At 43.7% G+C, this 13,202-nt stretch overlaps 1 protein-coding gene across 2 annotated transcripts in view; it reads left to right on the top strand.

Annotated features, from left to right (window-relative positions):
- The window catches only part of PSMD14 (proteasome 26S subunit, non-ATPase 14), a 169,486-nt gene that overhangs the window by 16,225 nt on the left and 140,059 nt on the right, over positions 1-13,202 (top strand). Inside the window, exon 2 of one of the 2 annotated variants that reach the window (XM_085891748.1) lies at positions 5,740-5,800. In XM_085891748.1, coding sequence (XP_085747874.1) covers positions 5,750-5,800 — 51 coding nt within the window. In that variant the 5' untranslated portion in view covers positions 5,740-5,749. Of the gene's footprint in view, positions 1-5,736; positions 5,801-13,202 lie in introns of both variants that reach the window. The other variant, XM_085891749.1, reaches the window with a different exon arrangement.

Genomic DNA, 13,202 nt, shown 5'->3' on the forward strand with positions numbered 1-13,202 from the left:
GTGCTTGTCCATTGTCTACATATATCCTGTTAATGTATGTGAACTTTGATTACAATAAAAACAAGTTTGATTTGGAGCATTAGTGTGAAATATATGTGACAGTTTTCTATCCATCGCTCTCCTCCATAAAGGTTTGATCTTCATATCAATTAGTGTTATTTTTTGCAGGTAAGCGCATTTATTTCATTTTGTTGTGTTCAATATTGCATTTGTATGTCGATATTGTCATGAGTTACTCGAAACTCGAAAGTGATGGTTTTCATTGTCTTGCAACCTTGAATGATTTATTATTCTGGACAACAGTAAATGGAATACTCTGCAGTTAGGAGAGAGCTCTGATTAATAAAATAAAGATGGTGGGGTTCAAAGCCCTCGTGTTTACCATCACGATATACAAGATAATTTGGACATGAGAGGGGGATTTTTTTTTTCATCAACACGCCATTAACTGAACGTATCAATTTTGCTTCGATGTACTCACCCATGATAAACATAATTTAACTCCACGTCTATGTCTTTTTATTTCATTTTATTCCTAACTCCCATATTCATAGACGGACTTTCTCCAGGGATTTTAACGAGGGTCCTGGCACAGTGCTTTACTTTTGGAGCAATACTCGAGGATCTCAAACGTCTACCACGCAATGAAAACGGGATGGCTGAGTGTTCATTCGACTTCCAAGGAAAGCGAGATTCAGCGCCCCCTGGTGACGCTGCATTGGAGCAATTTTTTAATTTATTTTAGAATTTTGCTCTGGGAATTGAAACCAGGCAGGCAGCGCAGCTCAGTGGTGACCGCTGATTAAAATCTGCAGAATCCAGTTAACTTTGAAATGTGTACAACCAACATTGCAATGACCATTCTCACAAGGGTAATTTAATTTTATCATGTTTTGTGCCAGTGGGATTTAAGTCGTTTGACCCATTAAGGCTCTTCCTCATCCACACCTCATTAATTTTACTTCATAGTTGACTTATCTTGTATATCCTAAAAATAAAAGGAAACTGATATCAGTTTTTAAAAAAAACTGACAAATATATGAGGGTGGGGGAGGGGAGGGGAGGTGATCGTGGGAAGATTTTTTTTTTTTTTTATGTTAAAGGCTTCAGCTTCAGTTGAAGGTAATGTTGAAGGCTCGATGAGGACGAAATAGTTCTTATCGAGGCCAAGCCTTTGATAAAAGAACTGTATTAATAGAAAAGTAAGGAAAGAGAGAATAGTGTAAGAGTTTTTGAGAAAGTGAAAAATCTGCTTTTTGAAAAGGGAAAGGTCATAAGTGTTTGTAAAGACATGAGATGGTAAAGTGTTCCAGAGTTTGGCAGTGGAGAGGAAGAAACAAACATCATGGGCCACCCTTGAGTTGCCAATGGCCACACAATAATCATGTGATGCAGTGGCTTGTCGAGTATTCCTTGGTATCACTAATGGTGGTGCTGCACAAGCAGCAAGTTCTTGTGAGCAGAAACCAAAGTAATATCTGTGGAAAAGAGAAAGAGAGCCAACTATGCGACGTAATTTGAGCGGGTTGAGTTTTGAGGTTACATTGGTAGAGTTGACAAGTCAAATAACTTTGTATTCAATTCTATCCAGCAAGTATGTGGAGCTGGAACCTCCCCAGATGTGAGAGTAGTACACTATATAAGAACGAATCAATCCTTTATATAGTTGGAGCAACTGTTCAGAGGAGAATATTCAACATCTGAATGGAACTCCTAATTTCTTCGAGGCAGACTTAGCTATTTGCGTAATGTGTGGATTCCAGGATAAATTTGATGTTAGAGTAATACCTAGTAGGTTTATTGTATCACATGGTATAATTGTAGAGCTTTCATAGGAGATTGGAGAGTTGAGAGAAGTTTTAGAGAGAGAGATGAGAAGAAATTGAGTTATTGAAGCATTAAACTTAACTTGATTACATTTGCCCCACCGGGAGATCTTGTCGAAATCCGACTTTAAAGAGGTGGCTGTGATGAAACGAGATGTATATCGAGTGGGGGAAGACTGGGCAGATGGGAAAGACATGGAGGAATGTAATGTTGAGTCATCAGTATATGAGTGCATTTGGTTATTTGTGGAGGAAAGGAGTTCATTGATAAAAAGAAGGAAGAGTGTTGGGGACAGAACGGAACCTTGAGGGACACTGCTGTTAATAGGGAAGGAGGGAGATGTTGAACCATCAACAATTACGGAGGTAGAGCGGTCGGAGAGAAAGCTCAATATGAGAGAGCAGAGTGAAGGAGGAAAGCCGAAAGAGGGAAGCTTGGATATCAAACCCCGATGCCAAGGAATCCTACAACAGAGGAATCCCCTAAAGTTTCTCAAAGAAGAGGCCCAGACATTCGTAATTTAAGAAAGGACCTGTAGATCTTGCCTTGTGAAAGCCGTATTGGTGGTCCGATAGAAGACTGTGAGATTCAAGATGCTTGAGAAAATGGGAATTGAGAAGACATTCAAAGACTTTGGAAACGTAGAAGTCAGAGCAATAGGTCGGTAGTTAGAGGGGTTTGAACGATCACCAAAGTTTGGTTTTTTTTAAACAAAAACGAAACAAACGAGCAAGCATGGGTGCAAGTTCTGAAGCACATTCCTTCAAGATATGGGGAGGAATGCAATCTTGCCCATAGGCCTTGCTGATGTCCAGAGAGAAGTATTTTTTGACTGCATGAAAAGAGATTATAGTGAGGGATAAAGGATTGGTGAGAGGAGCATCAGAGGGAGATTGAATGTTGGAGTAATCCAGTGTGGAATTGGAGGAGAAAAGAGAACCAAAAAGAGTTGCTTTATCAGTCGGAGAGACAGCGATAGTATCATCGGAACGGAAAAGCGAAGGAAAGATAGAGCGACAGAAGTTGTTGGAGATACTTTTAGCTCAGGACCAGAAATATCTATTGGTGGAAGAAGATGAGAGGTTGTCACACTTCTTTTATATAAAGGAATGCTTCGCCTCACAAATAACATGTTTGCAATGATTTCTGGCAGATATGAAAGCTGAATGCGAGTCGGAGGAAGAAGAGTTTTACCATGTCCGATATACGGCATCCCTTGCACGAATGGCTCCAGAGCAGAAATTATTTATCCAAGAATTGGTAAGAGAGATATATTTGAAAGAGAAAGGGGTATAAGCCTCCTTTTCTGCTACAATAGCCTCAGCTATACGTTCAGCAGAGATAGAGGCATTGCCCAAGGAGAGACGATGATCTTTCCAGGGAAAGTCAGAAAAGAAGTTTCGTAAACCAGTCCAATCAGCATTATTGAAATGTCAATACTGGCGTTTCGTCGGAGCAGTCGGATGAGAAGAAGTGGTGGTAAGTAAAGTGATGTTTACAAGATTGTGGTCAGGAGACCCAGTTGGAGGTGAAATTGTGTAGTTGTAATGCAACGGATTGGAAGTGAAGAATAAATCCAAAGTATTGGTAGTGTGGTCATGACGATCTGGGATATGGGTCGAGTGGGTGATAATTTGTTCCAGATCATTAAAAATGGAAAATGTAAGAGCTTCGACTTCGATTAACAAGAACATCATTGATAATTGGGTCTCTGAGAGAAGCAAGATATTAGGAGAGGAGCTTGCGAGATGATGTTAAACAGAGGAAAGATGTGAAGAAAGCCCACGAATGTTGGTGAAATTAATTGAAAAAGTCATGTTGGTTCATAAGGCAAGGGCCTTGGGAGGGACCGAGACTACTGCCTGACCCCCCCCCCCCTTGTTGTCAGCAGAGACAGGCAGATCACCGAAGATTCTTCGCACCCCATAATGCTGACTTTATATTGTTACGAATCTGGAAGCCATTTGCACACAAACAGACAGTAGTCCCTAAGCTTAGTTATTTCAATAAGTATGTGTCCAGTTAGATTCCTCCCTATGTCTAAAGGGAATTATATGTGTGCGCTGCAAAGTTTCTTTCTCGTTGGATTTTTGCAATACCCAACGCCAACAAATCAATCCTTCGTTCTTCACACCATCGCCATCCATTGCCCACATGCAACGTGTCACGTACAGGGGTGAGGTTCCCTCCGCCCACCGTGAGCTCGTCCAATCGACGGCGGCCAGCCCGACAGCCGACCTGAAATCCCCCCTCCCCGCTACAAGGGTGGATGGGGAATAGGGTGCTCCCCTGGTTGTTCCGTCTGGGTTCTCAGACACGCATGGGGGTGGGTGGTCATTGCCCCCTCCCACGGACCTCCTCCAATCATGGATGGCCACTTCCCCCACCGAACCAATCAGGAGGCTCATCACCTCAGGGCCGACTCCGCCCCAGCCAGATGGAGTGTTCGGCCCGTCCAATAAGGGCAGGCCACTGATCGCCCGACAACCCCCTCGTCCAATCCAGAGGCGAGTTACCTTAGAGCGGTTCCCTCGACCCGCGGGGGGGGGGGGGGGGAGGATAAGAAAGGTGGCGAGCTGTCTGGCGTAGTCGTCGTCGTCTGGGCTTTTTGCTCTTTTCCCTTTGGTCTTTTGGTCTGCAGTCGTCGTCGTCGTCTGCGGTCTTTGTCGGGGTTCCTCGGTGGCCGTGCTGGTGCTCGTGGTGGTGATGGTGGTCGTGGCGGAGGTGTTCCGTGGTACTCGGCCGTCGTTAGTGGCAGCCAGGATCGTGGGATTCCGGGTCGTGGGTTTGAGTCCCACCGTGGTGGGTTGGAGTCGGTGTAACTGCACGAGGTGGCCAGGTACCTGGCCAGACTCTGTCCCCCCAGCTGAACTATCCTCTTCGGCTGGAGGACCGAATAAAGACCCGGTGGGGGCCATTTTCTTTTGGTGTGTGTGTGTCTGTGGTGGCGCCATCCTATAAGTAGAAGTTGTTAAGTCCTTTTGCTCACTGTGCATTGCCTGCAAATTTGTGGTAACTCTGCTCTGTGTTTCCCTCCCTATTGTAAATAAATATCTGTTAAATGTTCCAGTTCGTTGCCTGTCGTTTCTACCATTGACCCAGCACGCTGCGGGCTTGAGAAATAGTGAGGCCGTTTGTGCCGTAAATTGTTCATTTGGTCCGGCGTGGCTTTGGTAACTTCCGCTCGGTTACGCTGGATCCGAGTCGGTAACAGCGACTCGGTTCGGACAAAGTCGGCCGAGGGTGTGGCTTCCCCGGTAGTTAGACGGCGTGTGTACTGAGGTAAATTGGAATTTGACAAGTGGACCCTACCTCACGCCGTCAAAATATTGGCGACCACGGTCCTTTAAGCGACCCGTCGACTCCGGAGTTATCCGGGGTGACGACCTTTCAATTCCGGTGTTCGGTGGGAGACGGCCCGACTGCTCCATGTAGCAGTCGTCCTCGCCACCGAACCCGGCACCACAACAATATTTGGGGAGGTTTATAGGTGTATGGAAGACTGAGCAAGGTGAAAAGGAAGGGGAAAATTGGGGTGAGGAGGAGTAGGTGTGGAAGATTGGGTCCAGAGGGGAGGATGGGGTCGGGAAGGTAAGGTGAGGAGAAACACGTGGAGGTCTCGGACACGCTCAGACAGACATACGAATGCTGAAGAAAAGTCTATATTCGTTTTGCTCATTGCCCAATGGGATATTTTCATCAAATTTGTTTTTTATTGATAAGGATAATTATCATCCTTAATTTTTTTTTGTGTATCAAGTTTGGGTGAGTTGAGAATCATAAAGCCAGTGTTGACTTGAATTTCACACCTTTGCATGAGTATTTGAGTACTTAGAAAAATTGCAATTGTGTGGATGTCCAACATGTTGCAACATGCACCACTTGTTTGATTTTTTTTTCTCCTTCCAGCAGCACAGACATCATGGACCGACTTTTGAGGCTGGGTGCAGGTGGAATGACTGGTCTCGGTCAGGTGAGGCCTTGATTTCGTAACCACTGCAGGCTTGCTCTCAGCTGAAGCACCTGGCAGCAGCAGCAATGCTTATTGTGTCCTGCAAAGGGAGGTTTCTTTCAAGATAACTTGCCCCCGAGTGTCACATCAAGTTATCCCCTCGCTGCACATCTCTCCATTTCGGATTTTCAGCCTTATTGTATTGATCACGCCACTTGCCTCTCGAGCTTGCATGCTTGACAGGTTTTTTTTTTGTTGTTGTTTATTTTTATTGAGCATTAATGTAGCTTTATTTTGATTTATCTGAAGCTTGAGATGTTGATTTTTATTTTTTGACATAAAAGTTATAAACCAAGATATTCAGAGCACACTTCATTTATATCTTGATTGTAATTTGGGTGTGACACCTGTTAGTAGTTAATTACAAATAACACGTTTCCAGCTCCCGAGTGACTCATCCGCATCACACAGGCTTCAAGCCGTTCCTCCTCTGCATGGAAGCGACGGGCTCATTTGTGGGGTGTTATATTGAAACAGCAGGGGTTCCAAACATGAGCTGTGTGTGTGTGTGTGTGTGTGTGTGTGTGTGTGTGTGTGTGTGTGTGTGTGTGTGTGTGTGTGTGTGTGTGTGTGTGTGTGTGTGTGTGTGTGTGTGTGTGTGTGTGTGTGTGTGTGTGTTTTCTCCTGTCTCGCCATTTTTCTGACAGTACAACTAAGGAATGCTTCATAGAGTGAATCAAAGGACGCTTTCCAACTCGGTTTATTTATTAGGGTACCCTGTGAGTACAGGGTACCCTATTGTTTTTCTTCTGTTTATTATTACGCATTATTATTATTATTCTTCCGCCGGCATTTTGCACCCTTTTTCGCTTTAAAAATCATTTTCTCTGGAACACTAAGTCCGATCGACAGGAAATTTTCACCATAGTATGTATCTTTTTTGATAGCACAATCACGTTATAATTATGACGTCATTGGTCACGTGGTACGGTCGCCATCTTGAAAAAAGCGATAAACTTTGGACATCTGTATCTCGGAAACCGTGCAATGGAAAAAAATTTTCGTTTGATACATTTTACTAAGCTCCCTATGGGGAACACGTGTGATTTTTCGTGACGTCATAGGTGAAGCGATATACCGGTGAAAATTCGTCAAGTAGAACGCCATATGGGAAAAATCTGAAAAATTCTGAGCATCATCTACGCCAAAAATCACTGACGAAAATGTTTTTTTTGACGTCATCGATGACGTAATTCGGCCGCCATCTTGTTTTTTAGTGTTTTTTTTTTAAAATCTTCTTCTCCAGAACGGCTATGCAGATTAAGGCGAAACTTTACACGCACATTCCCCCTGAGGTCCTCTTTCAAGTTTGTTAATTTGTTGTTGATACGTCACATGGTTTGGCGGCCATCTTGAAAAAACCCTAAAACCTTCAAACATCTTCTTCTCCAGAAGCGCTGGTCCAATGAAGGCGAGATTTCAGAACTATATTCGTGACATGTATGCGATGCAAGTTTGTTAATTTCAAAGTGATAGGTCACATGGTTTGGCCGCCATGTTGGATTTAAGAAAAATATTAAATAAAGTTTTCTCTGGTATTTCATAAGCCATCGAAGCGAAAATTTGCAAGTGCCTTCCTCGCTCAAGTCTGCATACATGGTAAAAATTTTTACCTCAGAAGTCACATGGTTTGGCGGCCATCTTGGATAGAAAAATAGACTTTATCCGATTTACACAAAACTTCACACACTTGTTCGGGTCGACGATGGAAAGCAGAATTTAAATTCATGATATCCTCGGTCACAAGGTTCGGCAGCCATCTTGGATTGAAAATGAATAAATTTTAAAAATCTTCTTCTCCAGAAGGGCAAGACAGATGAAGACGAAACTTCACAGATATATTCCCCATGAGGTCCTTTCTCAAGTTTGTTAATTTGTTTTTGATCGGTCACATGGTTTTGGCGGCCATCTTGAAAAAACCCGAAAACCTTCAAACATCTTCTCCAGAAGCGTTGGCCCAATGAAGGGGAGATTTCAGAACTATATTCGGGACAGGAAGGCGATATAAGTTTGTTAATTTCGAATTGATAAGTCACATGGTTTGGCCGCCATCTTGGATTTCAGAAAAATATTAAATAATGTTTTCTCTGGAACCGCTTAACCAAACGAATCGAAAATTTGTAATTATCATCTAGCAGGCAGTATGCACGCTTGGTAAAAATTATGATGTCACACGTCACATGGTTTGGCGGCCATCTTGGATTGAAAAACGCACCTTTACCGATTAACACGAAACTTCACGTACGTGTTCCAATACCCAGTTGGAAGCAGAATATACATTTCTGATGTCATAGGTCACATGGTTCGTCAGCCATCTTGGATTGAAAAACAATATCTTCAAACGTCTTTTTCTCTGAAACGGCTGAACAGATCCAGGCGAAACTCCACCACTATGACCGCCTCTCCATGACGAATAAAAAGTTCCCCCCCCTTTTGAGGTACGATGCAACGTTTGGCAGCCATATTGGATTGAAGGAAAAATATTAATTAATGTTTACTCTGGAACTACTGCATCAATAAATGTGAAACATCAAGTTTATGGTGGAACGCTCATGCGGAATGAGGGTTTGAAATTTCAACGCGATCGGGCCCAGGGTTTGGCAGCCATGTTGGTTTTAAGAAAAATATTAAATAATGTTTTCTCTGGAACTGCTTAACCTGGAGAAGCGAAAATTTGCAGTTATCATCCACCATCGTGTTTGCACACGTGGTGCAAATTATGACATCACAAGTCACATGGTTTGGCCGCCATCTTGGATTGAAGGATAAATATTAATTAATGTTTACTCTGGAACCGCTGCCTCTATATATGCGAAACTTCAGATTTATAATTCAGGTGACATGCGAAATAAAAGTTTAAAATTTCAACCTGATCGGTCACGCGGTTTGGGAGCCAGAATTATTTAATTATTTGAATCTGGAAGCCAGTAATAACGAAATTAAATGCTTTGTGCTGCCCGGTTCGTAACTCATCTGTTCCGTGCCGTCTCGAAGCAGGCCTGTGTTTGTATCACTATTAAATAATGTTTTCTCTGGCACCGCTTATCCTTTCAATGCCAAACTTTGCGACTGTCATCTGCAGAAAGTCCCATGTTGTATCAAAGGCGGACGGACTGGGTACCCGGTCATCACTGCCAGCAGTTATAAAGTGGCAGTTCTAGTTATTATTATTATCATTATATATATATATATTTTTTTTTAATGTATCAAAGTAGCGTTTGCCTGATGCTTATTAACCCACACATGCGAAGCGAAAAGCAGAGTTAAGAATTTGGTGCACTTCTGTCTGACTGTCTGTCCTTTTGTCTCCAAACGACAATTTATGATCAAGGAACAACTTGATTTCAATGTGATGTTCGATTTTGAACATCAATGTGGAAAACGAACCTGTAAAAGCATTGATTACCCTTGCCACCGAAGGTGTACGGAGGCTATGTTTTCACCAATGTCTGTTTGTGTGATTGTCTGTGAACAAGATATCTCAGTACGTTGTGGACAGATTCAGACGGAATTGGTGGGGAGGTTGGGCGTGTGACAAGTACGAAATGATTAAATTTTGGCGAAGAACCGGAACAGGATACAAATTTTTGGTTCTACAGATACAGATACCCTAACAGCGTGGTTCTACACCATTGAGAAATAGCGCCAAAAACAACGTGAGGTCTCAAAAGGTTTTAGACGGATTTGGCAAAAACTTGGTGGACGCGTTGGATGTGTGACAAGGAAAAATTGTTTCAATTTTGGTGAAGATCCAGATCCCAATAATTTTTTAAGTGATTCTTCACCATTGATAGATCGGGCGAAACCGAAATATAGCACGATATCTCAAAGATCTGTGGACCGATTTGGATGAAACGTGGTGAAAACGTTGGATGCATCGCAAGGAAGAATTGATTCGATTTTGGTGAAGATCCGGATTTGACTTCGAGAATTTTACATTGATTCTTCACCATTGAAAGATAGGGCTAAAAATGATAAACAGCACGATATCTCAAAAAGGTGTGGACGGATTCAGACGAAACTTGTTGGACAGGTTGGGTGTGTCGCAAGGTCGAATCTATTCGATTTTGGTGAAGATACGAATCTGGATCTGGATACGATAATTATTTAATTTTAAAAGTGATTCTTCACCATTGATAGGGCCAAAATGATATGGTACTGTAGAGCATGATGTTTCAAAAATGTATTGGGCCCGATATGTTCTCGTGGATCAGGCATTACAAGGCGGAGGTATGCGCTCCACCGAGTGCCCTTCTAGTTTGGCTCTGAATTCGTCCCGATCGCATATGCGCACAGAGGAGTGAAATTTCTTTTTTTTCCACAAAACTCTGTCTGCCTGTCTGGCAGTCAAGCAATATTGAAAATCATTCCAAACAGGAAACTTACTGTTTTTAGCGATGTCCTGAAGTGCATTATAAACATTATAAACAATGCAGTCCTCTACAGAGCTGGCATTCTCAATGTGGAGAGCACTTTACTACAATGACAGCAACACTGGTCTGGCCATGTTGCATGGATTGAGGACTTAAGAATGCCAAAAGCTGTCTGCTACGGCCAATTACGCTCCGGCAAACGCAACAGGGTGCTCCCTGAAAGCCTTTCAAAGACCAGCTCAAGAGACAGCTTACCTTGGCTGGCATCGACCACAAGACTTGGGAGAAGGAGGCTGCAGACAGAGATGGCTGGCGGTCAGACATCAAGAAGGCATCTCGTCGCTTTGAGGTAGACAGACGTGAGGCTGCAGAGGAGAAATGCAGGAGTAGGAAAGAATTTGCAGCAACTCAAGCCCCTGCAGGACAGGATTTCCCATGCCCCAGATACTCCAGGCCCTGTAAATCCAGGATTGGCCTTTTCAGCCACCAACAAGCATGCCAACATGTCTTCCCTTGATCTTCATCTGCAAAGTACTACTATATATATATATATTATATATATATATATATATTGTTGGGGGTCGGGTGAGAACACCACTAGGTGGGGGAAGCTATCTCTGTTCCCACCAGACTCCCTGGAATTGCAGGCCGTTGCACACGGATAATTCCGTGACGCAGCGGGTCGCTTAACCGACCATGGACGCCAATAACTCAACCGCGTGACCTAGGGTCCTCCCGTCTATTGGTTAATTGGGTTACCTAATTAATCACGTGGTTTAATTACCAGGGAACACACCCTCGGTACGCCTTGTCCGAACCGGATCAGTCTACCAGACCGGATCACTTTACCGGATCGGATGCAGCCGAGCGACACTGCCAAGGACGTACTGGCGAAAAGGAACAGATCGTTGGGAATAAAGTCCCGGCTAAACGAGGATTTGGACCATGTGGATCAATGGAAGAAAAGCCAAAAACGAACAGGGAACATTCCTAATAATGATTTATTTACAATCAACTTACAAAAGGGGACACAGAGCAGACTTAATGTGAAATTAATAACAATAATAAGAACGATCTTCTGCAGTCTTACTTAAGCAGGCAGGCGCACACACAGACACACAGACACACAGACACGCACAAAACCTGATGAAGAGAAAGTTTTGCAACCAGGAAGGGAGGGGAGTTGAGGCTATGATCTCGGTACCTTTGCGCCCGATCGCACGACGTGCCACCAATACGTTTCGGGGGGTGGGGGTGATCCATGGTGCGGTACCTGACAGTGGGCGCGTTGTCTCTGGCTTTAGCCGCACGTGTTGAGACAGTGTTCGTGAAAGGAGGAGCTTGAGTCAAAGGGGCAGAGTAGAGATTGAAGGTGGAGTGGTAGGTGGGACCAGGTAGGCGGGTGGGGTCGACATCGTGTGGGCGGAGACAAGGAAGCGGAGTCCGGGCAGCAGGAGGCAGGTCGTGGCGTTGTCGGCGAGGGCAAGGCGAGAACGGGAGAGAGGCGGAGAAAGAGCAAGAAGCAAGAGAGGTGGCAAGAGGCAAGAGAGTGTGTTCCCCGGTAATTAAACCATGTGATTAATTAGGTAACCCGATTAACCCATCGACGGAAGGACCCTAGGTCACGCGGTTGAGTTATTGGCATAGACGGTCGGTTAAGCGACCCGTCGCATCACGGAATTATCCGTGTGCGACGGCCTACGATTCCGGGGAGTCTGGTGGGAACAGAGATAGCTTCCCCACCTCGTGGTCTTCTCACCCGACCCCCGGCCCGCAACAGTTTGGTGTCAGGAGTGGTACGGACCCATAAAAAATTTGTGGGATTTGAACCTGCAACAGTTTGGTGTTAGGAGTGGTACGGACCCCCATATAAAATTTACGGGATTCGAACCCGCAACAATTTGGTACCTGGAACGGGGCTTCGCAACCCCCTCCCTCTCCCCGAAATTAAGAGCAGGATTCAAATTTTATTTAATTATCGGTTCGGACAAGGTGTACTGAGGGCGTGTTCCCCGGTAACTAAACCACGTGATTAATTAGGTAACCCGATTAACTCACAGACGGGAGGACCGTAGGTCACGTGGTTGAGTTATTGGTGTCCACAGTTGGTTAAGCAACCCGCCGCATCATGGATTTATCCGTGTGTGACGGCCGACAATTCTGGGGAGTCTGGTGAGGACAGAGATAGCTTCCCCCACCGAGTGGTCTTCTCACCCGACCCCCGCCCCGCAACTATATATATGTATATATATATTGTGTGTGTGTCAAGATGGTACAGATTTGTGATTTGCTATTCTGTATCATGTACATCAATATTCCTTTCCGATCCGAGTCAAGCATGACACTTCATTTATTTTTTTTTTTGCTGTAATAATTTTTTCATTCCTAAAATGGCCTTGAGATGTTCTTTTCAAACATTAACAGATCCAGACGTTTCAACTCGGGAAACCTAAAACATTTGAATTTTTTGAAGTTTTGCTTTAAAGGAAACCCAAATGCAATTTTTTTATTTTATTTTATCTAAAAAAACATTGAGAATCACTAATCATGGTCTAATTTGAAGGGAAAAAGAATTTTGAAATATTTTGCCAATCGCAGTGTCGCTAAAAGCCCTAGTGTGCCGATTTTCGATTTCGTCAGTGACGTCACACCCTTAAGCCTTTGTGATCCGAACTGCAGCTTTCCAGCGGGAAATGGTGCATGTCGAGCTTGGATTCAGATACTAATTACACCGACATTAACCACTCAAAAGGATCTCATGGTGTTGAAAGTGATCATTGGGATTGAAGAAACTATTGGAGACAAAATTGGAAATGGAAACTCGTTTGGGAGGATTGTGGATTCATAGGAAGAAGGCGGAAGTGTTAGTGAAGAAGAAAAGGCTATCTCATGATCACTTCAACTCAATATGGTTTGATTTTTTTTCCATTCTATCAATGGGCTAAAAAGGGACGGATTTTGTATTCATTGATAAATTTATTTACATGTTA

The sequence above is a fragment of the Eptatretus burgeri genome, chromosome 8 (assembly GCF_056783735.1).
Source record: "Eptatretus burgeri isolate ZD-2024b chromosome 8, Ebu_testis_v1, whole genome shotgun sequence".
NCBI lineage: Eukaryota > Metazoa > Chordata > Myxini > Myxiniformes > Myxinidae > Eptatretus > Eptatretus burgeri.